General features: G+C 39.5%; 2 protein-coding genes across 10 annotated transcripts in view; one reads left to right on the top strand and one right to left on the bottom strand.

Moving 5' to 3' along the window:
* CCDC17 (coiled-coil domain containing 17) overlaps positions 1–2,122 on the bottom strand; it is a 29,181-nt gene extending 27,059 nt beyond the window's left edge. For all 8 annotated transcript variants that reach the window (XM_081009331.1, XM_081009335.1, XM_081009334.1 and 5 more), the window contains exon 1: positions 1,881–2,122. The gene's annotated coding sequence lies outside the window, so the exon portion shown is untranslated. The remainder of the gene's footprint in view (positions 1–1,880) is intronic.
* Positions 117–22,550, top strand: KIF2C (kinesin family member 2C). Of its 2 annotated transcripts, XM_081009381.1 has the most exons (21): positions 117–250; positions 2,101–2,195; positions 4,181–4,285; positions 7,824–7,872; positions 9,205–9,327; positions 9,502–9,621; positions 10,135–10,235; positions 10,854–10,949; positions 12,531–12,585; positions 13,022–13,184; positions 14,848–14,938; positions 15,250–15,313; positions 15,571–15,662; positions 16,437–16,579; positions 17,617–17,821; positions 19,034–19,144; positions 19,655–19,722; positions 20,149–20,257; positions 20,346–20,450; positions 20,675–20,798; positions 22,436–22,550. In XM_081009381.1, exons 1-21 carry the CDS (start codon positions 187–189, stop codon positions 22,513–22,515), a joined length of 2,163 nt encoding a protein of 720 aa, XP_080865507.1. In that variant the 5' UTR covers positions 117–186; the 3' UTR covers positions 22,516–22,550. The 2 variants fall into 2 exon arrangements, with proteins under 2 accessions (XP_080865507.1, XP_080865508.1); XM_081009382.1 differs by lacking the exons at positions 117–250; positions 2,101–2,195 and adding an exon at positions 3,690–3,832.
* The last annotated feature ends 5,337 nt before the right edge of the window (positions 22,551–27,887 follow it).

Raw genomic sequence — 27,887 nt, 5'->3', positions numbered from 1 at the left:
CTGGTAGATGTAGTTTTTTTGTAGGCATTTACGTCACCTGACAGACGTAGCTTCCCGGCAGGCTTTGCGGCGCGCCCCGTTCAAAACGGCGGCAGTTGATTCGCTGCTTCTTTTCGATACCGGTCTGTGAAGTGAGAGGTGCTCCTTTTTTTTGCTGACGCTAGAGAACCAGACTTTTCCAGTACTATGGACCCAAGCGTTTATAGATGCCTTCAGCCCGGGTTAGTGATTAATATTCAGCGTAGTAATGGTAAGTAAAGGATCAGAGCCTAACAAAAATCGCGATCTGTTTAGGTATGTCTTTTTCCTCTTGCCGTAGCCAAAGTTTTCAGCCTCTTCTGGGGTTTTGTAGAATTAATGCGCATGCGCTGCAGTTATCCTCGCCTTCCTTCTGGCGTGCAATGGAACTTACTGATAGGAAGGGACCCAGCATATAGCCAGATAGAGAAGCCCCTGCTTGGTTTTCATTTCTTTATCCAGTACTTATCTCCCACCCTTCTTCTGTCATGGAAGCCAAGAGGGCGTTACACGCTATTTCCCGGTGGTCTCCCATCCTGGCACTGACCATCCACAGTCTTGTTTAACACAAGGTTCCCTCATGCAGTAGAGCTGCCTCAGACGTTGCGTAGCTGAATACAAATCTGGTGAAATTCTTTCCCTCCTCGACACTCCAATGCTAATAAGATGAGGCGTTTCCGTTAGTAATTTGAGTTCCAGGCTGTTAAGGGCTTTATAGGTGAATAACATAACTCTGAATTGTGCCTATAAGCTAACGAGCTGCTAATGCAGCTATTCACAGGATCACTTTGCCTCAGTTTATAGTGAACAATTAGTTTTACGAAATGGTTTAATGACTTTTTCAAACAACTTTTTACATACATTTTTTCCATTTGAGGGCCACATTCCTTTCTGGGCAAATTTTCAGGGGCCAGAGGCATGGGGATAGCCATGGTTTATGTTAGGGGGACAGACTTTCTGGGGGGGCAGAACTTTGGTTAGCTAAGTATTTTTATTGATTTGCTTGTTTTTGGGGGGTGGAGGTGCAAACCTTGGCCACAGGCAAAAGTGGACAGATAAGAATTTGGAACCCTTTGTACAGTAGGCTATATTCCAGCCACGCAAAAGCTAGAGGTTTGTCTATCCACACGTGCTTTTCTGGATTGAAAGATTTGTGCAAGAGCCATTACAGTATCACTTTCAAGGATACATTCCAGCCGGACAAAAGCACTCAAAGTGGGTACCAAACAGAGCCTGGGGAGAGTTCCAAGGGCTGGTTAGAGAAGCTAGGAGAATCACCTATGCCCCCCTTGGCTGGGGATTCCGCGCCTCTTCTGCAGACACTTTTCTAAAATAAATTTTGACCTTTGGATATAAGAAGGCATATTCTGTTGGTAATGGTACTACCTGGAAACTATCAACAATAGCTAGCAGAGGTATAACTAACTGTGTTTTGGGGGAGGGGGGTGCCAAAAAACTACTGAGCTTCTCTAGGAATAGAAGTAGGGCTGGGCCATATATTGATACATCATCTAAAACTAGTTTGATGTTCATATTGTGATATATGTTTCATAATTTTTCACCTGGCAATATATTGCGAATCATGATGTGTCTGTGTGTGCATTATGCAAAAATCATGATGCGGGAAGAACTGTGAAGCCAGTCAATGCCTCTACATAGCTCCATCCTTATTTCAGACTGTGATATATCCTTATTTCAGACATTGTGATATATCATTATATCATTCCTACATCGTAGGCCATGTTAGTATGTAGAAAATGGTTTTGTCCAAGTTGGTGTTAAGCATAAGCAAACTTATTAAGACTGTCAAGGAAGTGACCCAGGGAGAAGAGAAAGAATTACTGCAAAAAAAATTATATTACCTAGAACTGTCTCTCAAAAGAGGGCAGCAAATCGTTACCGATGGTACTCCATTAATACTTTTCTGCTTAGAGTGGAAGCTCACAGATGTATTTGTACTTTTGTGACAAGTTTCACATTGCATGTTTCGGATTAGTTGATATTTCAATGCATCTAGTTCCTCTGTGGTTCTCTGATTTGAGGAAACTAGCCTTTTTTGAAATGATTTCCCCCCCTATTCAGGTGCAGTCCATGGTGCCACAATCAAGGCAGTGAGTCTGGAAAAAATGGTGATATCTGTAGAATGGACAGAAAATAACACTGTCAAAGGGAAAGAGGTGAGAATTTGAAATATATCCCTATTCTTTACTTATGCAGTCAAGCAGCTGAGGCTAAGAGCAACCCTAACCCCTAGATATGCTGGCTGAAGGGAGTTAGGATGAGGTGCCTTTCCTTTGGTGAGCAAGGTGTCTAAGCTGCAGACCATAGCTATGGCCACAGAAAGCTCCACAGGTTGTTTAACTGCCAGAGAATAAGAAGTAAAATTCCAGATTCTCCCTTCACTTGCCCTGCCTGTACAAGTTGGTAGACTTTAGAAGTGGCAGATTGTCCATCAGTGCATTCCCTCTCCACTCCACCCTCCATTTAGGATTGGTAGTGCAATACATGTTTACATATAAGTCCTATTGAACATAATAGGGCCTATGAGCTATTGAGGTGCATACAATTCAGCAATGATTCTCCAGCAATACCAATTGCCTGTTGGCTCCTTTTAGACATATGGCTAGCCACTGGAAAACAGAATGCTGGGCTGGATTTGCCTTTGCTTTGTTCCAGCAAGGCGCTTATGATTTAGTAGACATCATATAAACCATATATTTGGAAATCTTCAATAAATGTTGGTTTAAAACCTACCTCCTGCATCATACACGTGGTGCTTTTTTGTCCAGAATTAGTAAGAATTCCAACTCTAAAAACCCTTTTGCATGTCTTTGAATGGATATTTGTAGATATGCCAGATAAATAAATCATATCCTGCCTTTCCACCATATGATCCTCAAAAATAATTCCTTCTCTACCTCCAACTTGATTTTTTTTTTTTCATTTACCATTCTTTTTCCTTGTGGGAGTCCCACCTAAACTGCACAGTGTGGTTTTCTAGGATAGTACTTGACTGACTTTTTTTTTTAATTGAATTTTATAATTCATCTGCGTCTGTAAAATGTATTATGCAAAGCAAGAGTGCATTCTGGGATCTTACCAATTAAGATGTTGCTGTATTAAGTGATCTTGATGTGTATTATTAAGAACATAATATCTATTATGTTGGATGAAGTGAAGGACTAACATTCTCTATAAAAATTATCCAGTAGATCATGGCCTACCTTCAGCCTACCCTGATAAATGGTGTATAATGCAGAAATGGTCCTAAAAATAATGACACCCTTTTGCTTAGAAAGTTGTATCATATACGCTGCAAAACTAATTTACTCATTTGGGAGTAAGTTGTGAATATATTGAGCTCAGTAGAGCCTAGCTTTTGAGTAAACATGACTAGGATCAGGCTGAATGTTAGCCAATAAGTGTATATACTAAACACCTACTCAGAGCTTTTTTTGTTAACCACAAAACAAACTCTTGTTGTGTTAAATGAATAAGGCAACATTTCCCAACATGGTGTGATATGTGTAGAAGCTGAATAGTTGATCTGGAGACTTCAAATTCATACTTCCTACCTGCTCTATGGGTGCCTCTGTAGCTCAGGAAAATGACTGTTAGAATATTGCAGCACTAGCAATAGGATTATGATGTCATTCTTAAGGTAAAGCAGATGGGCTGTGGGGCATGACTTATTCACTCTACCACTGCACATTCACAAAGCTAAGAGGGAGAAATCAGTTGCATAGCCTAACTGATTAGTTTTAGATTAGTAAACACTTCATTTTTTGGAATGACAGTCTAAGAATTTGTTTCAGTAAGTAATATTTGCTTTACTAGGAGCTTACAGCGGAAATCAAGGAATGACTGGGATGTACTAAGATTAGCTACTAGAGATTAAAGCATTTGTAGTAAATGGGCTTTGCTGGTGTCTTGTGAAATAAGAGCCTCCTGGAACACTATATTGGTGGGCAACTTGTGTTATATATCAATTTATGAGAGCTGTGAATTCATTGCTTTAAACTGGTCATGCCAAACAAATTGCTGACTGGTGGTCCTGGTGCTTAGGCATGTGGTAGATTGCTTAACACATACCCTTAAGGCTGATGATTAATTATGTGGTAAATGGCTCATCCTGTGTTTTGTGCCTGTTTTCCCTTTGCAGATTGACCTTGATGATGTGGTAGCAATAAATCCAGAGCTGTTTACATCTCCAGTTGTTGCTGCTGCGAAAGAAAGCCATCTTGCCCAGGAGAATGTAACCACACAGGTAGGTTATCCTGGAGTTTTTCCTTTGATTCTTGCCAAGCAGCAAGAATCTGAACTTACTGAATTTTAAAGATGGGTTGAAACTTCATGAGTTGTTTTTATATCTTTTAATATTTTACTATTTCATGCTTGCCTCTATATTGATTTGAGGTCTCAAGATATGGATTAACAGTGCAAAAGAAGTTTACGTCTTTCAGCATTTTTAATTCTTTTTTTAAAAAAAGTATACAAACAGCATCTCTATTCATGTACTTTCCTGGGGATAATTTCTGATCCCCCCCCCCAATGTCTTTATTCTATTATCCTCTAAAAGTGCTAATTGAAGCTTTTCTGCATCCATGTTTTAATAGCAGTTATATCACCTGAACAGTGGTGCTGGGGGGAAGCAGTATGGCCAAACTCTCTTGTGATGGAGGAGCAAGACATTGGGTAGAGGAGCCCTAGGGATACGGATATGCACACTGCCTCAGAGGACTAGGAATGAGGCAATGACAATTGAAAGGGAAAATATGATGGGCAAAGGAGAGAGATGGTGGGGCAATATGTAGAAAGAGTATTTTGGACAGAGTGTTAGCTTAGGCAAATGGCGAGACGTAAAGCTAATGGAACCATGTCCAAAAGCACATGGGGCTTCTGTGTCAGATAATTGCCAAGAGGGAGGAAATTGTAGGACCTGCAGCTTTTCCTGAAGGCCTGGGTTTGAAAATACTGGTTTTTCTTTTGTTCTTGGACATACAGAAGCCCCTGCTCTCCACTGCTTTGTAGGACTGCCCTACCTGAAGCTTTCTACCACTGTCCAAATTGCCTTTTCCCATGCACTTGTTGCTCTATTGTCATGATCTTGGATGATTTGCCCTTTCACTTAACTATGGCTTATGTGCAGTAAATTTCTGCAGCTTACCCTGTGCACATTATCATATAGTCCAGGGGTAGGGGATTTTTGGGTGAGTGGTCCATTCTGACAGATGGGAAGAGTTGCACAGCTGTCAATCACTTGACATCATATAATGTCAGGTGATTTAAATATAAGCCTCCAGAGCAGGTACAGGCTTGATGCTCGCGCTTGTTGTTTAGTCGTGTCCAACTCTTCGTGACTCATGGACCAGAGCACGCCGGGCACTCCTGTCTTCCACTGCCTCCCACAGTTTGGTCAAACTCATGTTGGTAGCTTCGAGAACGCTGTCTAACCATCTCGTCCTCTGTCGTACCCTTTTCCTAGTGCCCTCCTTGTTAGGAAAATACAGCAGCAAAGGCTTGTCTATTATGTTAGCACTGCTAGTGCAAGGATTTCCACTTGCACAATGGAACTGTCCCTCGTTTTCCTCCCCTCTGCTCTCTCTCCCTGAGCCCATGTCGAGGGTTGGGGGAACCCCCAGAGCTGATTGCAGGAGGTGGATAGGGAGAGGAGAGAGAAGGGACATTTGTTGCACAGCCAAAAGTCCCTGCACTAATGGAACTGTTCTGTTGGATGCTGCATGTAATAAGTTTCTTTTTAAGACCACATTTGAGTTCTTGGGTCTCTCCTAGAAGTGTATCATTATACAGAGAAACGTGTGGTTTTCAATTTTTTTGGTGTTCGCCTTTGTTGGTAGCAAGTTCATCCAAATATATTTTTCAAGCAGTCCTTTAGATCATAGTCATGATCGCAAAATGCTTAGTCAAATTCTTATTTTCTCTGCACCCTTAAGACTAGATTATTTGGCTGCAAATACTTGAGGCTGACTCATCTGATACTATAGTGAGCTGCTTTGAGCTCAGCTTGGTTGCTGGAAAAGCAGCATACAGATATAAAACCAAGTTCTGCATTCTGATTTGATAGTTTTTTGTTGCATCGGTCACCTACAGGGAAATCATTATACCTACCTAGTGAGATAGCAGATAGGGCCAGTTAATATAAATGAGGCAGAACAATGTCTTTTAAAACTTAATCCTGTCAAAACTTCACCATCAATAAATTAACCATTTCTTCTGCAATTTTATATTGGTTATTTCCCTAATAATCTCTGAGTTTGACGACTTTCTTTTTTTAAGTAGCATTCAGTACCCCTCCTAGCATACATGTTAAAATCTTGCTGTCCATATTTAATAGAAGGCAGTATTATACAGCAGAAACATCATCTGGTTTGGGAATTGAACTTAACTTTTGCTTCATTCATAGGAATGGTCGGGTGAGAAAAGTGTGGTTGTATTCAAGTACAGTACTGTATCTCCTTTCATAAATGGAAGGGGCTGATATCCAGCAGTACCTATTGGCAAAACAGTATAGTAGTGCTTTTCACTAATTCCCACTTCTTGTTTCTGTACCACCTACCACCCTATTTTGAAAGGTCCCCTCAACTCTCTGGTACATCTTTACAGCAGGTTGCAGAGGCAGGGAAGGAATTTGTATAAATCTCCCTCCCTCCCCCTTCAGCAGGAGCACCAAGCATATGAAAACAAATCAGCCAAATAAAGTGTTGGTGGTTCTTTAAATATGTTATAAAACAGGCCAAACGGTTTTAAGCATTTGCCAAACTATTTGTAATGACAATTAGGGAATTTTATGAAGATAAAAATGAAAATGGATTTCTTCACTGTAACAGCCCTATTCTATTTTCAGTTAGATTATTTGTGTACCTGGTTTCTGTATGGTATCATAAGCATGGTTTGCACATGTTCCTTTGCTAGTGTATCCCTCTTCTCAAGAGCTAATTTTCAGCTAGCTGTTGTTTACATCCCTATGTAGGAAGGGAAGTACAGTGGTACATTGCAAGACGAATGCCTCGCAAGAGAAAAAACTCGCTAGACGAAAGGGTTTTTTGTTTTTTGAGCTGCTTCGCAAGACGATTTTCCCTATGGGCTTGCTTCGCAAGACGGAAACGTCTTGCAAGTTTGTTTCCTTTTTCTTAACACCGTTAATACAGTTGCGACTTGACTTCGAGGAAAAACTCATAGAACGCGGTGTGGTAGCCTTTTTTGAGGTTTTTAAAGACTTTGGTGATTTTTGAAGCTTTTCCAAAACTTTCCCAACACCGTGCTTCACAAGACGAAAAAAATCGCAAGATGACAAAACTCACGGAACGAATTAATTTCGTCTTGCGAGGCACCACTGTATAAGCCTTTTGAATTGCCTTATGTTGCCAGATAACTATAATTGCATTATTAACTAATCAGAAGCTAAATTCCTGTGGGAGGCATTTGATGTTTGATAAACATTGCTAGTAGTTTTCCAATGACATTCAAGTTAACAGTTAAAAATCCATTGAAATATTTAGCTGTAATCTACTCTCAATCTGCCTGGTTCAAATTAGCCAATCTGGTTGTCCTAAAATTCTTTTTGATTCATATTTTGGGGAATACACAGAAATTAATAGAACATCTAAAATTTTCTGAGTTTTGTAATTTTTAGATTATGTATTTCTATGTTCTCTACAATATTTGTAAGTTGGCAGTTAGCAATTCTCATTAAAACAATTCCATTAATATTCCAAATTTATTATGTTGCAAAGTGGGGTCTGTGTTAATATTCAGTAGACTACAATACTTTTTTTTTACTTCAGAGGCAAACCCGCAGAACAACACTCTCAAAAATTCCTGCTCCGAAAGAAGGTAAAAACAAATTTATTTGCTTTGAGATATTATGAATAGTTTTAGCCCTCTATTGGAAAAGAACTCTGTACGCTGCATCTGATTTTGAAGCAATTTTGTCTCAGATTTACTTGGTGACTGGGAATTGGAAGACATATGAATCCTAGTAAATGTATTACAGAGCCTGATTTTCCCCTCACTTCTTATTTTTGGATGTTCTATATAGCCACTGTCACCTGTAGCTTTGACCCTGCAGGTCTATCCTGTGCTTATGCCTCTTCTCCCTCAGCTGCCCATACAGAAGTGTCATGACACATGCTTAATATTAATAAGGACCCACTCTCTATATTGCAGTGGTGGTGTATTTTTTGTACTTGTAAGTTTTTAAAACAGGTTTTAATTTTGTACTTTGACTTATTGTAATCTGCCCTGGGACCATAGGGTGAAGGGCAGGTAGGTAATAAATTAAAATAATACTAATGGTTGTTCATCCCAAAGCATTTATTAGAACTTAAAAAAAATAAAAGTTTGGTTACTCTGTATCACAACAACTATATGTTCCGGAGGCGTTTCCTTTTCTGAATTATGTTCAGGAAATAAATCTTAGCAGTATCTTGTTGCCTCTATATTGCTCATCAATTCTGTGGTAATACTCCCTCACCTTTCCATTTTTGAAGTCCTTTATTGAAGCCAGTGTGGTGTAGTGGTTAAGAGCGGTAGTCTCCTAATCTGGGGAACCGGGTTCGCGTCTCCGCTCCTCCACATGCAGCTGCTGGGTGACCTTGGGCCAGTCACACTTCCTTGAAGTCTCTCAGCCCCACTCACCTCACAGAGTGTTTGTTGTGGGGGAGGAAGGGAAAGGAGAATGTTAGCCGCTTTGAGACTTCTTAAAGGGAGTGAAAGGCGGGATATCAAATCCAAACTCTTCTTCTTCTTCTTCTTCTTTATTCTAATTTAGGTTTTAGAAACATGTCTTTCTGAATACCTTATTAAAATTGCATAGTTTTCCTTCTCCTACATAGGCTACCTTCCCAGGTTGTCGAGCCACATCTGCCCCTCCAAGTAAAACTTAGTTAAATACCACCCTTATACTGTTCTCTGGGGTTGTATTCAACTAACAGGATCTGTTAGTCGTGGCATTTAATTTCATTGGGTGTACTCCAAGTAAAAGTTAGTTAAATACAGCCTTTAAACTGGGTTTTACCAAACTGACCTCTAGTAGTTCCCAAATGCTTGCTGAAGTTGTATTGTACTGCTTTGTGCACACACAAAAATACACAAACATTTTTGGAGTCAATTTTGCTGAATATTATTAAGTTGGTAATTGATGGCACTTTCCCCTTGCTTCCTTAGTACTGCGATCGCAAGCTAGCAAGATGTCTGTCATAGCAGAAACTCAGAACAGCCCTCTGGAAAATGATATGGAGGTGGAATTGCCTGCTCCTGTACGAACACGAAGCCACTCTGCTCTTCCTGGTGAGTAGGAATAAGTACAATACATTATGATTTTGCATTTGTATCGCACAAGTGTTCACGGGTAGAGCAGCTCTCACCTATATGCATAAAAGGACCTTGTAAATTTACAAACCCTCACTATTTCTTGTGTTGCCTTGAGTAATGCTTTTAACCACTGATTTCCCGTCTCAACAGTTGTACGAACTCGATCTAGGGTCAGCTATTCTACTGATCGATGTAACGTACAACCAAATGGCAGTGAAATGACAGAAGACACTCCACAGACTTTGAGAATGGTCTCTGCTGCAATTCAAGGTAGGAATATAGTTCCCAGCTTGCTTCATGGCTCTTTAAATCAATATCTTCAATAGCTTTGTTTAGTCTGGTAGAGAGCTTTATGCTACCATCTTAATGGAGGTTTGAATATAGTTGAGGATGGACACTAAAGCTTAGGTTGAACTGGTCTTCAGTCTTGAATCCAAGCTTAAATAAAAGCTTAGTTCCTGAAAACAGGAAGTAGTGTTTCAAGTGTATTTTGGCATTTACAGAGAGCTCACTATCACCACAAGTTACCATACATCTAGCATTGGCAGGAAGGGCTTCCAGCCAAAGTGGATGACTTCCAAGGAGACTTGAAGAACCTAAACACTCCTGTTGTCTTAAATATCACCTATGACTGTAGAAATTTACGCAACAATAAAATGATACATCTCCTGATTTTTATTTTTGTTTTAAGACTGCCTCTGGGAGACTTGTGGACAAAAGATCAGTTTTTTGATGTAGGCCATTTCATTTCAGTAGCAGTAATAACATTCTTGCTTCTTCTAGCTCGTAGGAAATCTAACATTGTAAAAGAGATGGACAAAATGAAAAATAAGAGGGAAGAGAAAAGGGCCCAGTTCTCTGAAATAAGAAATAAGCGGGCACAGGTAAGAATGTGATACTTGCCTGTGAAACATTCTGCAGGATGTTTCATTCAATAGCTGTATCTTGGGTGCCATGCAGAGCATGGATATTCATCATTGTTCTCTATGTAATCTGACTAAAATAAGCAATTTAGCTTTTCTCATTGCATGGAATGAAATTAGTTCTGGTTTCTCAAAGTTAAAAGCAATTAGCATACCAAACTGAGTTCTAGATTTTTATTCCTTGTTCTAGTTTTGAAAGGTCCTTATGGCAGACACATTAAAGAAAACTGCCTGGGCGGTTTCTCTAAAACCTGTCTAAGAAAAAATGATAGTTGCTTGCCATACTTTAAGTATATCAAGACTACAATTAGACCAACTTAATGGAGAGCAGCTAGTTGGAACTTAAGAGCTCAAGTAATCTCATTTAGAACTGGAAGGGGGGGAAAGCTTTACAAAAATGTATATTGAAGCTTTAATAACAGTGGATGAAAGCATAAAGTGAAACTTTTGCCCCAAGGAAGACTTTTCCTACTCTCTGTACTTTATTTCTTAATTGGTAGTGTTGCACATTCTTGGGAAGAAAAGTTGCATATTTTCTCTATAGCAAGATTGTAAGTTAATTACTACTTTGCCTTACAGGAATATGACAGTAGTTGTCCAAACTGGGATTTTGCACGGATGGTCAAGGAATATAGAGCCAATATTGTTTGTCAGTCGATATCAATGAATGACCCCGTAAGTAAATACTTGCAACTAACTAGCCACATTTCCCCCTCCAAGTGTCTTCTTATTTAGTATTCATCTTCAAATAAACACAATTATTGGTATACATTTGCTATATTTTAAGGAGGTAACAAATACTTTATGAACATCAAGATCTAGGAAACTGAATTAACTATTAAAGAATGGGACTCCACTTGAACTCTCAATGTATTATCTAGGATTATCAAAGTAATCTTGCTCATTTATTGATTGTATGTCCTGAAGAATTTTAAAATGGTGTCAAAGAATGTGCATTGAACATTAAACAGAGATCTAGTGCTCAGTGAAATAGGTAGGCTGCTGGATCATACTGTGACTTGGCAAATTATTAAAATTTTCACAAGTGATAATCACTCAAGGGAGTGGAACAGCTATCATTGGGCTAAAGTTCCACTAAGCATGTGACTTCTAGAAGTTCACACTGACTTTCTCTACTTGCCTGCTTTGTCTAGACAAGTCATATAAATGATATCTATTTTTCATCAACCTGATATATTTTTATCACATATAATGTTGATAAATGTGGTTATAGGCCTCCAAGAACACATGGTGATTTGTGGAATGATACCACTGTTTAAAAACTAGAACTACTTAAGTTAAATGATGTTAAATAGATATTTGGAACATCGTGGGGGGTGGGTTGTAAAATAACAAAAATAAACTTTGCATGAATCAATGTTTATGACTAATATATATATTGCAAATAAAGAAAAACACAATGGAAAAAGATTTTTTAAAATTTTCATGACTGAGTTCAGTACAGGGTTTTGAAAAATGCTTTGTTGGGGCCATAGATGTTTTGTGGTATTTCACATTAACATTATTTGCATATATGCAGAACTATCTCGATAAGAAAACTGCATGTCAGGACTGGTCGTTGTCCTCTTCAGATCACCACCCAAACGCTTCTTGTTCTTTTATAAAACTTTTTATTGCGTATTAACAAAACATTCTTATAAACGGTTCTTAACTATTATTCCTCAGAGTCACTTATTTCAGATACCTTCTGAGCTCTGCTTCTCCATGACCAGTCACTCTCAAAATGGCGAAGGCGCCCTTCCCTTCGCTTTCCCGCTCTTTTTTCTAACCTCCTGGCTAGAGCTGGCTTGTATCTCCCCTCCTCCGAATCTGAGCTAGAACTGAACCCTTGCCTTTCCTGTGAACAGCCAGTCCCTCCCTGTTGTTCCTCTTGCTCTCTTCTGTTAGATTCACTGCTCTCCTTCCCCCCTTGGCGAATGCTTTCTCCCTCTGAGAAACTGGAAACTTCTAACTCTTCCCTGACACTGCACATGACAGCTGGTGCCATTCTGCATAGGAATGGGACCTTTGTTGGCTATATGACTTACTGAAAAAGGGCTAATATTGACAGTGATGTTACAAATCTTTATAACTGCAACAAAAACTCTTACTTCTTAAAACTTTCTTATACTAGGGAATTGCATTATATTGTTGGGTGTTGCAGAGTATCCCATCATCACCTTCTCTGATACAGCTTAGTGAATAAAGATGCCAAAGAGCTGGTCTTAATGTGAAATTTTCTTTCCTTTTTTAAAGATAGAAGAGCATAGAATTTGTGTCTGTGTGAGGAAACGACCCTTAAATAAACAAGGTAAAGTGGCATCTGTGGAGTTTAACAATTGACAGGTTGGTTCAACACTGTTCTTTATGCTGGATTCTGTGGAGAATGTCAATGCAGAAATTATGGCAGGTTTCTTTCAGTTGGAACTTCGTTAGTGCTGAAAATGGTTGTCTTTTAAAAACAATGTCATGTATTTTGCTCCAATGAGGGAGGAATAAGATACCAGAAGACCTCTTTAGCAAACCTCTAGCAGGATGCTTGTACAGTTTGTCAACTCCCTCTAATGTTTAATTCTTTCAGTTAACATTTTACTACCTCAGTGCTTCCCTTGTGCTGCTCATCTATTAAAAATCCCATGCCAAGTTGTTCAACCTTTGCTTTCCTGCTCAGGTTGTCAGTTCCACAAAACACTGTAAATCAATAGGGTTCAACTTTATAGTGTGAACTACTTTTGTTTCCTAAACAGAACTTGGGAAGAAAGAGTGTGATATAATTACTGTTGCCAGCAAGAACAGCATCCTAGTGCATGAACCAAAGGTGAAGGTGGATTTGACGAAATACCTTGAAAACCAGGCTTTTCGATTTGACTTCTCATTTGATGAAAAAGCTTCCAATGAAATGGTTTATTGGTAATGCATGTCTTTCCTTTCCTGGCAGTGAATGAAGAGTACAGAGTTGTGACAGGGAGAGTTGTGACAGGGACAGAATGGGACAGTAGACGTGGAGGGCCAGTTCACATGTGAAGCTTCTTTCATGCAGCTGTCAAAGATTTTAACTCATACAGGCACTCCAGGCAGCAGATGCCACTTCAAAACACTTCATTGCCTCTTGTATAAGCTCATATCTGTGCATCATTTATATGCTGGCACTGCATGCACAGACGTTGCTAGATAGGTGGGAGATCCTTACCTGGGGAATCTGCTGCTTGGAGCTCCTTCATGGGTAAGGGGTTTATGATGAGGCTTCAGTTGGGATGTGGTGAATCTGAATCTGACATTCTGCGATAATTCCTCCTGAGGAACCAGAAAATTCCACACTAAAGATCAATTAATACATTGCACAAAATCACAATTTCTTGTTAGGCATAACAACTGGAAATCCTTGATACTTGAGAAATAAAACATATTAACTACCTTTCCCAAATCTGTTCTCAGTGTTGGGAGCAGACACTTTATCCCCTTAGTATTTAATCATCAGTCTTCGTGGTATACAGGGAAGTCCTTTACGGCAAAGGTGATGAAGTTTCCTTGGCCAGTAGGCTAGATCTTTTTCTCCCCACACCTGGTGAGCCAAATCTGATGTCACAATGATGTTGGTTGATTTTTTGCTATGAAACCTGGATTGTTGGGACTGTTTGAAAGCCCCTTTGCATTGCATGTTTGAAAAGTTGTGTGGGACTGTTTGCAAAAGGGCTTTCAAATAGTCTCTGCTGCTCTTGGAGCCAAACCAGAAGTTCAAAGAGTAGCACTGGGAGGGAGAAGCAGTTTCCATTTACAATGCTGCTAAAATAGAACAATTGAGAGTTCGCTTGAAGCTCCCAATTGTTATTTTGAAGCTCTGCCTTTACCTGCCCATACCTGACATCATGCATGGCACTGGGTGCAGGGTGGCCAAGACTTGCCCAGAATGGCCTCACAGGCCAAGTGTGTTCTGTAGGTCAGAGGTTCCCCATCCCTGCTTATGGAAGTACTTGAGATGAGAAGGTTTTTCTAAGGCAGAGGTGTAAAGCTAGAGGGGCAGAACCCCTGTGCCTTACTCTTCAGCTCTAATGGGATTGTTCCTGTCCCCAGGGAGTAGACATAATCCTTTCTGCTAGGACTACAGCTATATCCCACTTTTAATTTTTTAAAAAAAGGTCACACAGCAGTTTACAAAAAAATGTTATAAAACACAAAATCAGATGAATAGAATAACGGTACTGCTAATCAGCCCTCATTAACTTACCAATGCAGCAGTAGCATGATAATACATAGTAGCAAAGGGTTCAGCAACCCAAGAGCTTCTGATAGCCCCTTCTAAAGCAACATTATATCTTGAGTGCTGAAAGTGTAGAAAGGTAGCTCTTGAGCCTAGTGGAACCTCTCTTATTCAGTCTGCAATGCTCTTGTGATCAAGCAAATTTCTAGACTTCTGATCTTGTCAGTGTTTGAGTTATTAAGCTATAATGGAGTTATTTTTGTGGGTGCTCTTGTAAATGGTTTTATGGGGATTTGAGTTTTCAGAATTCACTTGTACTGTGATAGTTTCACTCATTCATTCATATTTTGCATTTTCCTGTTACGGTTTGACCAGGTTCACTGCTAGACCACTTGTCCAGACGATATTTGAGGGAGGGAAAGCTACATGTTTTGCCTATGGTCAGACTGGAAGTGGAAAAACCCATGTAAGTGTTTTGTTCTTGAGGGATGTGTGTATGTGTTGCAGGATATTAATGAACTTTTTCACTCTGACTTAGCTTGGTGAACTTAAGGCCCTATCACAGCATTTATCTATATAGCCATAGCTGCTGTACTTACGTGGCTTTTAAATGAGCTTTTGGGTGTGGGCTGCTGTTGCATGATCCTGCAGAGACTGAATTCCACTGCTTTTAAACATTGATTTTCTGTGCTTGCAAATACTGTAATCAAAGTTGCAGAAAATAGATTCCCTTATAACTGCTGAGAACCTGTCTCTTAATATATTTTCTCTTTCTAGACTATGGGAGGTGACTTCTCTGGGAAAGTGCAGAAGGCCTCTAAAGGAATATATGCTTTTGCATGTATGTACCATTTTCATTTGAATTTTATTTTAAAAGTTGGAAACATAAGGAAAAATAGATTGTAATATGCAATCTATTGCATGTGTGAAGCCTGCTCTTCCAATTAAACTTCTTGTTAAATGGTATACATTAAGTACTAATGTCCACAGCAAATGCTTTAGATAATCACTTTATAAGCTGTAAAAGAACTTCTAGAAAGGACCCTAAAGCACATAGAGCTCTTGATAATTATCCTGTAAATGTCTTTCCCTTACCAGCACAGGATGTCTTCCTTCTTCAGAACCAGCCAAGATACAAGGCTCTAGGTCTGGAAGTGTACGTGACTTTCTTTGAAATATATAATGGAAAGGTGAGGCCATGTGTATTTTTAAATATTCTTCATATCTCCTGAGATCTGAGTGTGCTGGAGATGAGTTGGTATCTTCTATATATAATCTGGTGATGGCAGGGAGTATTAGACTAACATCCCCCTTCTGCAGCTGGGGTAGCCTAGCAGTGGTGAGAGGTGTCTTCTCATTATAAGCCATTTTAGACTTAGGGTTACCGCTTTGTTACAGTTTGTATAATCTTAAACACTGCTAAATGGAAATCTTTGAGACATTTTAAGAGCAGAGCACTTCACTACATTGCATGGTCTTGCACTGGGAATTAATGTTCACTTGGGTGAATCAAACAAGTCTTCTTAACCCTAGAAGAGGGAGTCCTTTTGAGAATGAGATGTGATATACCCACTGCTCTTGAGGCTACACCACAAGCTACATAAAGAAAATGTGACCATCCCCAGTTAGGAGGTGAACATTCTTAAGAAAATGCAGGCTTTTGGAAGAGAGGTTTGAGCTCCTCTTAAGCCACTCCTCAGTTTGCATGCATTAGTTTCTTGATTTTAATACCTAGTGCAGACTCTACCTTCATGGGAAATGTGGTGTCTTTGAATGTTTGCAGTGACATTCCAGTCCATTATGCATAAATGTATTGTACCCTTCTTTATTGGAAAGCTTTATGTTGAGGCTTTCATGAAGATTTTTAAAATATGTGAGACCTTTTGAAGCAGCTTTCTCAAATGCTACACTTCTAGCACCTGATCTTTCTGCAACTTTTTGTATTTCCCTCTTTTCCAATCCAGCTATTCGATCTCTTAAACAAAAAAGCAAAGCTGCGAGTGCTGGAGGATGGCAAACAGCAGGTTCAGGTCGTTGGACTGCAAGAAATGCAAGTGAACTGTGCTGAGGATGTTATCCGGATGATTGAGATAGGCAGTGCCTGCAGGTTGGTTGTGCTGCATGCTTAATATTAATGCAGGATGTAGATCTGACCATTTATCATCTCCCCCTTAACTCTTAGGGAAAAGGAGCAGTTGACAATATATAATCAGTTTTACCTTTACTTAGAAGACAATTTGCAAGAAAGGGTGGGGACTATCCATAGCCTTTAGTCTTCTGGTGGTAAAACAAGAAGAACTGTATAGGAACCTAAATTTTGTACCAGTAAAACTGAACTTGCATGTTCTAAATTAACCTGCTTTTATTATAAACTCACTATTTTTCTCCAGTCTTTGAAACCTTAGGAGCTTTTTATTGCTACAAAAAGCAATTCCTAGAGAAAGAGATTCATAGATGTGGAGAGTTTGGAGAAAGTGACTGGGGACTGTGAAGGGAGAGTCATTCATGTCACCGGAACACCAAAACACTGAAGAACAACAACAGCAACTACTACTACTACTTCTTAAAATTTGTATACTGTCCTTCATTGGCAAATCTCAGGGTGGTTCACAACATAAAAATACAATATTAAAGCACAAAATACATCATAAGAACAAAAATCAACCAACCAATAGGCAAAAATCAACCAATGGAGACATTAGGCGTTGTCTCCAATCTTTTTGGGCTCCAGGGCACACTTACAAATCTAAAACTCCTGAAGACATGACAGAAGAAAAACTGGTAATGCTCAGACTCTTCCTCCATCAAATAAAAATCAGGCAACCTCCCCAAAACACTCTCCCACTAGGGAGGGGCAGAGGGGCTTGGTGGACACCAAGTGGGATGGATGTCTGCCATAATTCATATGGGTGCCTGGTTGGAGACCCCATGCTTAGATCCATGCAGATACTGCAAAGGCTAGTACCCTTTTAATATATTAAATTCACATTAGACTTGGAAGTAGAAGCATTAATTGGAACATAACAGATGAGGTACAAACAACACAAGTTATACTGACATATTCTGAGGCGAAGATACGGAACAGTTGGTATATAATTATATTTCATACCCATGATCTAATGAACACTATTATCTCTGTTGTAGGACATCTGGGCATACATTTGCAAACGCCAGCTCCTCGCGTTCCCATGCTTGTTTTCAAATTATTCTGCGCAGAAAACGAAAACTTCATGGCAAGTTCTCCTTAGTGGACTTGGCGGGGAATGAAAGAGGTGCTGATACCTCCAGCAATGATCGGCAGACACGGTTGGAAGCAGCAGAAATAAACAAGAGCTTGCTAGCACTGAAGGTACAGTGTAACTTCATAGCACAGGCAATAAGAGTTCGTGGCAGTTTTAGACAAGAGCAGAATAGACAGCTGATGGCATAAATCCAGGACTGGGCTACTTACTACCAGCCTCTTTAGCACTGTTTATTTGCCTGTTCAGTTCTGCAGACTTGGACAAACCAACTCAGGATGTATGGAGACAGATTTGCAACTCTTATTATAGAAGACACTTGCTAAACCTGTTAGTTATGACAAAGCTGTTTGGGGAGCTTGCAGAATAGCCACTGAAGAATAAGAGGACAAGGAATAATTTGTGAAAAGGAGCTCAGCAACATTCAGCATGGAAAGCTGTATTAGAAACTCACCAGGAGCCTGAGCATTGCAACTGACTTGCATAGACAGATACCAAAATGCCAAACTGCAGTGTCTATATTGGCTATCGCTATCTGGAAGTTAAATTAAAATGACTCTTGAACCTCCTTCCAATTCTAACTCTATAAAAGTTTGATTTGATTAAGTGGTTCAAAAAAGATTAGAAGCTATTTGTGATTTTTCCTGTCGCGGATATATATCATGATATATCAAGATATTGTGATATTTAGTTGGTGATATATTGTGATATTGAAAACCAGATATCACCCAGTCCTAGTGTACTCCAGTTGTGATATCTGTTCTAAATAGTGATGTAACTTGCACACACACCTTTCTGGGATGTCTTTTTAGTTTTGTTCATAAAACAGAGCAAGAGGCCAAATTTACCAAACAGAATGTTGCTTTTTGGATCATTCTAGATAATCACTGCGAAGTAGTATATAACTGCTTTTCTTGAGGGGCTGTAAGTGATGAGCACTGCAAATTTTTTGTCTACTATCTAAAGAACAAGGCAAACAAAAGTTTTAAGTGCACCTGTGATAATATTTCAAAGTTACCTAAAGCAGGGCAGACTTGAGACACTGCAGGATTTCTTGCAACCTTTTCTTCAAAGGTGGGGAACCAATTGCCCATCAGGTGATGTTAGACTTCTAACTCCCATCAAGCCCAGCTAACATGGCCAGGGATGATGGGAGTTGGGTGTCAGCAACATCTGGAGCCACATCCTACTGTGCAATCCTAAGTAAGTGCTTAGAAGTCCACTAGGTTCTACTTAAGGTAAAAAAAAGTGTTTAGCTATAGCCATGATGGTGATGATCCTAAACACTGTTCAAATATGACTATTTCTCCTCCTATCCCCAGGAATGTATCCGCGCTCTAGGCCAGAATAAACAACACACACCTTTTCGGGAGAGCAAACTTACCCAAGTGCTGAGGGATTCCTTCATTGGAGCAAATTCCAGAACCTGTATGGTAAGTTAAATAGCTGGCCTTGTGATCAGAGAAATGGCAGGAACTTGCTGGAGTTACCACTTGATTTTAAATTCTTCTGTTTCTAGTAACATGTAAAATAGCTATGCCAGTGTATCTTAAGAAAATTATACCCAGTTCTTGATTTATGCAGAAAGCCAAAACAAGCTTCCTGATCAAATATTTTTGTTGCGCTGGTTCATGAGCCGGTATGTTGCAATCTAGAGCAAAGCTTATCAACATACAGATGTTAAAATTGCTCTCCTTCGGGGTCTTAGTTGCATTAAGGTGACAACCTAAACATGTTTGCTTGGAAAAAGCCTATAGATTTCTGTGGAGTCTAAATTCCAAGTAAATATGATGAAGGTGTAAGAAAACTTAAGGTGCTTCATTGTTGATGGGATCAGTGAAGCAGAACTGCTGGGACAGCATTGCAGGCTGGATGGATGTGACTGTAATTGTATAGAAAGTAAGAGATGAATACGGGTGGCTATTTTTTTTATTTGCTTTCAGATTGCAATGATCTCCCCAGGCATGAATTCCTGTGAATATACCCTAAACACCTTGCGGTATGCTGATAGGTGAGTGATTTCTGGACTTACAAATCTCATCCTTAATACTGGGGTAAATTGTTGGTCATACAAGTGATCTTAGTCATGATGTATTTGTGGAAGGAAAAACTGTTTTAGAATTGCAGTTTTCAAATGGCCTCAGGCTTTCACTTTAAGGGTGGGATTCATCTAACAAGCACCACCTGTGGAAGCCCTACACATGAGCTTCAGCTTGTGCAATGGGGTGTTCCCCCTGTGGCCCCCAATTAATCGGCTTGTGGGGTTGGGAGAACCTCCAGAACAGGGTGGGGGGGGACGGGGTATTGTTCTGTCTAGCAAGCTGGAATGCTTGCACAGACAGAATGACTGGAAAAGTTCCACCCTCAGGCTTCACCTGTGTTGTATACAGGCCATTAAGTGATTTACCAAGGCTGGATTCTTCCCTTCTGTTCTCAGAGTGAAGGAGCTCCCTCACAATGGAACAGCTGGAGAAGCACAGAACTGCATGGAAACTGAAAATGAAGAGGTGGATATCAGTGAGGAAGAATCGGCCCACCTTCATGAGGTTTGCATGTGCTGAACAGGAGGGTAATCTGTTTGGCGAGTAGAGCTTAGTGAGGCTGTACTAATACTTTCTCTTGTCAAAACAACAGCTTTCTGATGATGAGCTGTCTCATCTGTCCAGTTTCCGTGAGGCTGTCACCCGGATAAGTGAGCTTGAGGAGAAGGCAATAGAGGAGCTTAAGGATGTCAGGGAGGTATGTATTGGTGGGTAGTGCACCAAATCTTCTTGATAGTCTCTGGGTTCAAGTGGCTTTTACTGTTGAAGAACTGAAATTGTGACGCTGAAATGATGCTTATCCTAGATCAAGGAGCATGCAATAAGATTTCAGTGCAAATTTTAAGTCAATATTTCCAGTAACATCAATTTGTTCCATAATTGTAAGAGAAACTCCTAACTTTCCTCACCTTTCGTACTCAGAAAATGAACGACTGCAACTGTCTCCTGGATATTGCAGAACAACCAGAATATGACCTGGAGGCATTTGTGTATCAAGCCCAGTGCTTCGTAAATGAAGGATCCAAAAATTTCCTCCGCCTGAAAGGTACTGGAGGGTGCTGTATTTCACTAACACACTGCAGGAAGTAGCATAGAAATTAAAATGCTTGGTGCTTTTAGGAGTTGGCTTTTCAACTTCCCTGTGACAGAATGTTCAGCTATGCTACGAAAACTGCCATTTGTATGTTAAACACTGCATAGAATATAGAAGCAATGCAGTTGCTATCCAAAATTGCTTGCCACATAAGATGATGGAGGCCAGGGAGAGATATAAGGCTTTACCATGATTAGTGGTAAGGAAAGGAGAAGGTAAAATGTAGCTAGGGTTGTCCAGAAAGTACAGGCAACTCTCAATTTGCGTGAGAGTTGTGTTCCTGGCCCCCACGTGCATTGGTGGAGCACGTATAAGCCTGCCCCTATTATGCCCTTTTCCATGTCCAAAAGGACTCACGCGTCAGTTGACTGCCTGCAAAGTGGTTGCTTCCTGTACTACATAGAATCAGATGATGTGTGGAGACTTAAAATGGTTTGAATAGAAAGACTTCTATTCTAGGCAAAAGGCATGAATGAAATATTAGAAGAGATGAAGAAGTTAAAGATGTCATGGTCAGATGGGCACAAGACCTCGGGTATAGTACCTTATACCCCCCAAATTGGCTAAAATGTACCAAAACACCAGTGGAGAATGTTGGAGGAATGTTGCGCACCTCTATACTGTACTTTCTTTCCGCTTTGATTAGGAGCTTTGTGGTGCTAAAGTGTAGAGTTGGTGGGCAATACCGTGGTTTGACTATTGGACTGATTAAACACATGGTGTGTGATTCCCAGGAATACATTGCCACAGGCTGGAAGAGAATCACCACTGTCCTCTTAGTGCACATCCTTGGAGAGGAAGGGGGGTCAGTATGGAGCTGCTTAATTCTGGAATGCTGTCCTTGTAGGAGAAGTGTTCAGTGTGGGGCGTGGAATGTGGGGTGTGGAATGTAAGAGGTTGCACTGTTACTGAGTGAAGCAGTTGCACTGGGGTGGGTTCATGCATTGCTGTGGAGTGTTCCTCAGTTTTCCAAATGTGCCCATGGGGCCCCAAAATGTTGATAACCCCTACACTGTACTGTGATGTTCCAGAACTAAAGGAATAGGCATTTTACAAAGCATTCACTAGGTGGCTCTCTTTGCAAACATTACAATCCTGAGGCAAAAAATTAGTTTCACTTTTGTTTTCAGTCATACACAATACTATTTTGCCACAAGATATTTTTCATATACTTGAATGGGACAAGACAGCAATGGCTGACAGCAAGTCCTGGAGAGACTGGCTGCACAATCTGAATTCCAAATAGGAACTCCATAGTGCTGCTGATCCCTGCCCAAAACAGGACTTGCTGTAAGCTCCAATCAGCTGATTGACAATTAGAGCAAGGCCCTTGGGTATTGTTCTTTGCAGCCCAGCTTTGAAGTGGGGTGTCAGGTGATTGACATGTGGGCCTCACCCACTTGTCAAAATGGTTCTGGTAAGGGAACTCAGGCTCTTGCCTGCTGGCTGGATCCTGTTGCTGCCACCAGAGTGGTCAGAAAGAAAGAAATGGAGTGTCTAGATGTGTGTTTCTTTTTTTGTTTTCTGGATGCCCCCCAAAGGGGTCTCATGCTGATGTCTATCTTCTCTGTCTCCTTCCTCTTCCATAGACACTCTGGAAGAACTAACCCTTGCCATGCAGATGGAAGAACAAGCCAGCAAGCATCTGAATAAGCGACCACTTCAGTAGTTACCCACTTGTTAAATGAATTTCTTCCCTCTCTATTTGTCTGTCACTTCTTTGGTTTGCTATTAACTGTATTTAAAATGCAAGCAGAAGGTTCATCCTATCTTGTTTGAGGGTTCCCTGTTTTGGGAGAGGGTGCTATCCTTTATGCAGGTAAAGGAAAGTACTCTGCCAGAATGTGATGTTTCTGGGACCATTGCTCCTCTTCACAACTGAAGGCTAAGAAGAAGAGTTGCTTTGGTGTCTCTTGGTAAGCTTGTACATTTTTCTAGTGTAAATAAAGTATTTCACTAAATACTTTTGAAATGTTAACATTGAATGCAATCCAGTGAATCTTGAACTGGTTTTGCTGTTTGAGACTTTTTAAAATATAAATAATCAGTAATTGAAGCAGTTTATAAATAAATATTTCTGAATGCATCAAGTCCTGTATTGTGAGGGGTTTGAAGTGTGTTCTGCAGGTCTTCTGCTGTTCTTGGAGGCCACTGGTATATGTTGGATTTGTATGCACATCTGGCTTGGAGAGCAACAACTTGGTAAGGACAGCTTGCTTACTTTCAACCTTATCTATTACATCTAAAAGAGAATTTGAGATTTGTCAGTAAGACTGGTTATAAACATATTTTACTTAGAAATACTATGGGAGGAGTTCAGCATTGTGCTGTTATGTTTGTTCAATCATTGCAAACATTTCTGCTTGCCAGGTAGACCAGTTTCCCTTCTTCCTATTAACATGACTTGTTGCGCTAGCACAACTATTTAGCTGAATCTGGCCTTTTATCTTGGTTTTCAACTGGTTTTGTTTCAGAGGAAGGCAGCAATTGTACTTACTAGTATACTTACCAGAGGAAGTCTATTGAACTTGGTGGATCTTTGCCCCCCACCCTTAAATATTTACAGGAGCATGGAAAGAATGTTTAGGACTATAACTTGAACACATTAGGCAATCCTAGGTTGTGATGACAGCCAAGGTTGTTTCTATTTTGGTTGAACTTTAAGGAAAGATGGTCCCTATTTATGAGAAATGATCAGGGGTTCTGGAAAAATGTGGGTAGTCAACGCTAGTCAAAACTTCTGGACTCTACCATTTTTGCTAATGGAACAACTGGAAGAGGACAAGATTGAATTCATCTGACCTTTTTCCAGGTTGTTAAAAAAAAAATTACTAACACAGGTATGTGTAGAAAGTGGAGCTAATCACCTTGTAGGCTAGCTAAATGAAAAAAAAATACTGGAGTTCTATAGAGAGCTGGAAGGCAAATTATTTGAAAGATGTAATGAGATAATAATATTAGAGGACTTAATGCGGTGGTGTTGACAGAAAACGATAAAACAACTAAGGAACTCCAGTAAAGGAATGAATCAGGATGTGACATGCTGGTAATCCAATTTATAGAAAGAAAAGAGGAAGAAAAAGAATTTTGAAGGAAATGGTGTGTTATGAAAATATCAAGTTTGTATTCAGAAACTGAAAATACAACAAACGCAATTTGCCATGATCACACAGAATGAAATAGAGCAACGACTAAAAAGCTTTAAAACAAAAACAATTTGAGTTTGCCAATAAGCTGGGAAAGTAAAACCCCCAATATAATAAACAAGATAATGGTAGGGGAGAGGATATATAACCAAAAAGAATTCAGAAAAGAAGTTTTAAGATACTACTCGACTTTGTATGTGAATGGAAAGGAGAGTGAGAAAAACATAGAAGAATATTTGCAAAAATGTTATCTACCACAGCTAACAAAGGACCAAGTAGATAGTCTGAATGCCCCCATCTCAATGATGGAAATAGATGTACCTATCAAGTAGGCAAAGTCTGGCAAACCTCCTGGTCTGGACGGACTTTCAGTCGCATATTATAAAACATTAAGAGAAACATTACCACGCCCCTTAAAGATCTTATGAATGAAAGTTTACAAGGGAAAACAATACCAACATTGTAGAAGAACGTTTACATTACTCTAATCCCCAAACAAGATCAGGATATACTCCAACCCAAGAACTACAGGCTGATCTCCTTACTGAACAATGATTATAAGTTGTACACTGCAATAATGGCAAAAAAGCTGATGGTGGTCCTAGAATCACCTATTCGTGAGGTTTTTTTACCAAGGAATAATACTAGAAATGTGATCAAATACTTGGAAAAAAGAAATGAAAAAGAAGCAGCACTAATATTTTTATATGCTGAAAAGGCCTTTGACAATGTGTTCTGGGTCTTCCTGAAGAAATTAGTGGAGAATGCTGTTCTGAATGCCATATTCTCTGAGATAAATGCAGTATACACAGAGCAATAGGTGAGCTTAATAATAAATAGTAATGTCACAGAAAAAAGTAGCATCAAGAAGGGGACAAGGCAGGGATGCCCCCTGTTGCCACTGTTGTTTATCCTAATACATATTAGAAGTGTTAACTAGAGAAATACAAAAAATTATGAAATAACAGGAATTAAGGTTGGGCAGAGAGAATACAAAGTGAAAGCCTTTGCAGACGACGTGTTGATGTTGGAAAATTCGGTGGAAAGTGTCCCAAGGGCAATAGAAACTATAACAAAATTTGGCAAATTGGCAGGATTCTATAGAAATAAGGAAAAAACAAAAATGATAGTAAAAAATTTAGACTTACAGGCAAAAGAAAGACTTGAGAATATTATGGGAATTAAAACAGAAAAATATTTGAGGATATGGATATCAGCTAAGAATTTAAACCTTTTTCAGGATAACTATGTTAAAATCTGGAATGAAATAAAAAGAATCTAGAAAAATGGACTAGACTGAACCTTTCTTTGTTAGGAAGAATATCCGCAGTCAAAATGAATGTTTTGCCCAAGATGATCTTCTTATTTCAAACACTCGTGGTAATAGCCCAAACTGTTTTAAAATGTGAAAGAAGGACGTGACAAACTTCATTTGGTAGTGGGGAAACCCAAATTAAGTATAAAAATCTGACAGATGTAAGAGAAAGAGGGGACTTTGCCCTTCCAGACCTTAGATTTTATTATGAGGCAGCATGTCTCTGTTGGATGAAAGAATAGATGGAGCTAAGAGATACCAACATTTTAGACCTAGAAGGTTTTGATCTACACTTTGAATGGCATGCATATCTGCATTATGACAAATCAAGGGTGCACAAAGGTTTCCAAAACCATGTCATAAGAAGTATGTACATGGTTTGGCAGCGACACAAAGATCTCTTAGAGAGAAAACCCCCAAGATGGATATCCCCAACTGAGGTGGTCTCAGCGAAAAGGTTGAATATGGACTAATGGGCCACTTATAAAGTTTATAGAAGGAGGAGTTCACCTAAAAAAAGGAGAAGAGATTTGGGATCATACTATAGATTGGTTTCAGTATTTTCAGGTGAATGAGTTACCAGTATTTTAAAGAGATAAGGAAAAGGGATTGGCGGAAATGAGTTCAGAATTTGAAAAAATTGTATTAGGAAAGGATGATAAATTAATCTCAAAAATTTATAAGGTGTTATTGGAGTGGGAGACCAAAGATGAGATGGTAAAGGCGACAATGACAAAATGGGCCATAGATATTGGTTGCAACATAGAATTGTCCACATGGGAAAAATTATGGGGGGAAAACCATGAATTTTTCTGCCTGTTAACTTATTAAGGAAAACCTACAAAAGATGATGTACCAGTGGTACTTGACAACCCAATAAATTAGTGAAAATGTATAAAAAAGGGTCTAATTTATGCTGGAAGTGCCACAAGGTAGAGGGAACCCTGATTCATATGTGGTGGTTGTGTAAATACTCTAGAGCAGGCATCCCCAAACTTGGCCCTCCACCTGTTTTGGGACTGCAACTCCCATCATCCCTAGCTAACAGGACTAGTGGTCAGGGATTATGGGAATTGTAGTCCCAAAACAGCTGGAGGGCTGAGTTTGGGGATGCCTGCTCTAAAGAATAATTATAGATTTTAAAATTCACATTTCCCAAAAGACCAGAGGCCTTCCTGTTAGGGATAATAGGTGATGGTATTCCAAAAAAGGCACTCAATATCTTTCTGCACGCAATCACTGCAGCTAGAATAATATATGCAAAAAAAAATGGAAAGAAGTAGAGATACCCACGAAGGAAACTTGGTAAAACAAACTGATAGAATATGTAGAATTAGTAACCTTGACTGCAAAACTAAGGAATAAGGATGAGTTAAAGAGAAGAGTGGAGGTATTTTGGAGATTATCTTAGAGGGTACAATATACAATTTAATCTACAAGTAGGTTAAATATACAATTTAACCCTCAAGAGAGATGGATTGGGAAGTCGGGAAAAGAGATAAGTGATGGATACTGTGCAATGTGTGTATAAAGGCTGTTAAAACTGCATAAATAAAAGTTTTTAAAACATTGTGGATTTATTTAAAATATTTATACCCAGCCGCTCTGCCTGACAAGACCAAGGTAGCCAACTTGGATAGAAAGGACTCCACTCCTTAGCTACTGTGGCTATTTCAACTGCTGCTCTTCAAAGGCTTCGTGGAGGGGAACACTACCCTCAGGTGTGCAATTTAACAACCTAGGCCCATATACTACCAAATGTTATTAGTCCCTGGGAGGTCTGGGTATTTTCTCACGCAGACCTGAGAGTACGCAGCTCCCGGCTGTTCCTGTTATAAATGTTGCAAATGGACAATGACCATAATCATATCTATTTAAGTCAATGTGTTGGACTGTGATAGTCTTCATTCATGTAGAGGCAAGAATTCCATTTATGACTTCTGAAACTAGTCAAACACTGGTATTGAAATCTGTCAGTGTTAAACAATTTTATTGGCTTTATGCATTAATCATGTGCTTAAAAGAAAACTATCTCTGATGGCTATTATTTTGAAAAAAGTCTACAAAAATCTTTACAATTATTATTTATTTATTGAATTTATATACCGCCCTGTACCCAGAGGTCTCAGGGCGATTCACAGAATAAAATCAATTATAGTGTCAGTGTGTTCTGAAACGGAAATTAATTTCTGCCTTTCTGAGTTTTTGCATTTTATCAGTAGAATGGCAAAAAGTGTCAACTGTTTGGGCCATTTCATTGTAACTGTGAAGTTTAAAATTTGCACCTATTTGGACTACTCAAGAGCAAAGTAGTGTGTGGGTATGCTTCAGTATCCTTCCCCAAAGTGTTAAACAAGTGTGTGTGTGTGTGTGTGTGTGTGTGTGTGTTTATATATATACGGTATGTGCTTACACCCTATGAGGAAAAGTCTGATATATGCATAGATGTATCAGTGTAGCTTTCAAAGGATGGGAATGATGCTGCTAATTTTGTCTGCTGGCATTGCCAATTATAAAGTGAATTTAGGGTGTCATTACTGCATGCAAGTGTTAATTGATTCCTAAAATCTAAGGCATACA

Source organism: Podarcis pityusensis, assembly GCF_964106645.2.
Source record: "Podarcis pityusensis genome assembly, chromosome: 6".
Classification (NCBI taxonomy): domain Eukaryota; kingdom Metazoa; phylum Chordata; class Lepidosauria; order Squamata; family Lacertidae; genus Podarcis; species Podarcis pityusensis.
This window is presented reverse-complemented; position numbering and strand designations above follow the sequence as displayed.

What these genes read in the sequence shown, in the direction of transcription:
- KIF2C (XM_081009381.1), top strand. Translation starts at nt 187, where the DNA reads ATGGACCCAAGCGTTTATAGATGCCTTCAGCCCGGGTTAGTGATTAAT. An exon ending in AGGAGAATGTAACCACACAG is followed by an intron (nt 4,286 to 7,823) that starts GTAGGTTATCCT and finishes TTTTTACTTCAG; the next exon opens with AGGCAAACCCGCAGAACAAC. An exon ending in GGTCTCTGCTGCAATTCAAG is followed by an intron (nt 9,622 to 10,134) that starts GTAGGAATATAG and finishes TGCTTCTTCTAG; the next exon opens with CTCGTAGGAAATCTAACATT.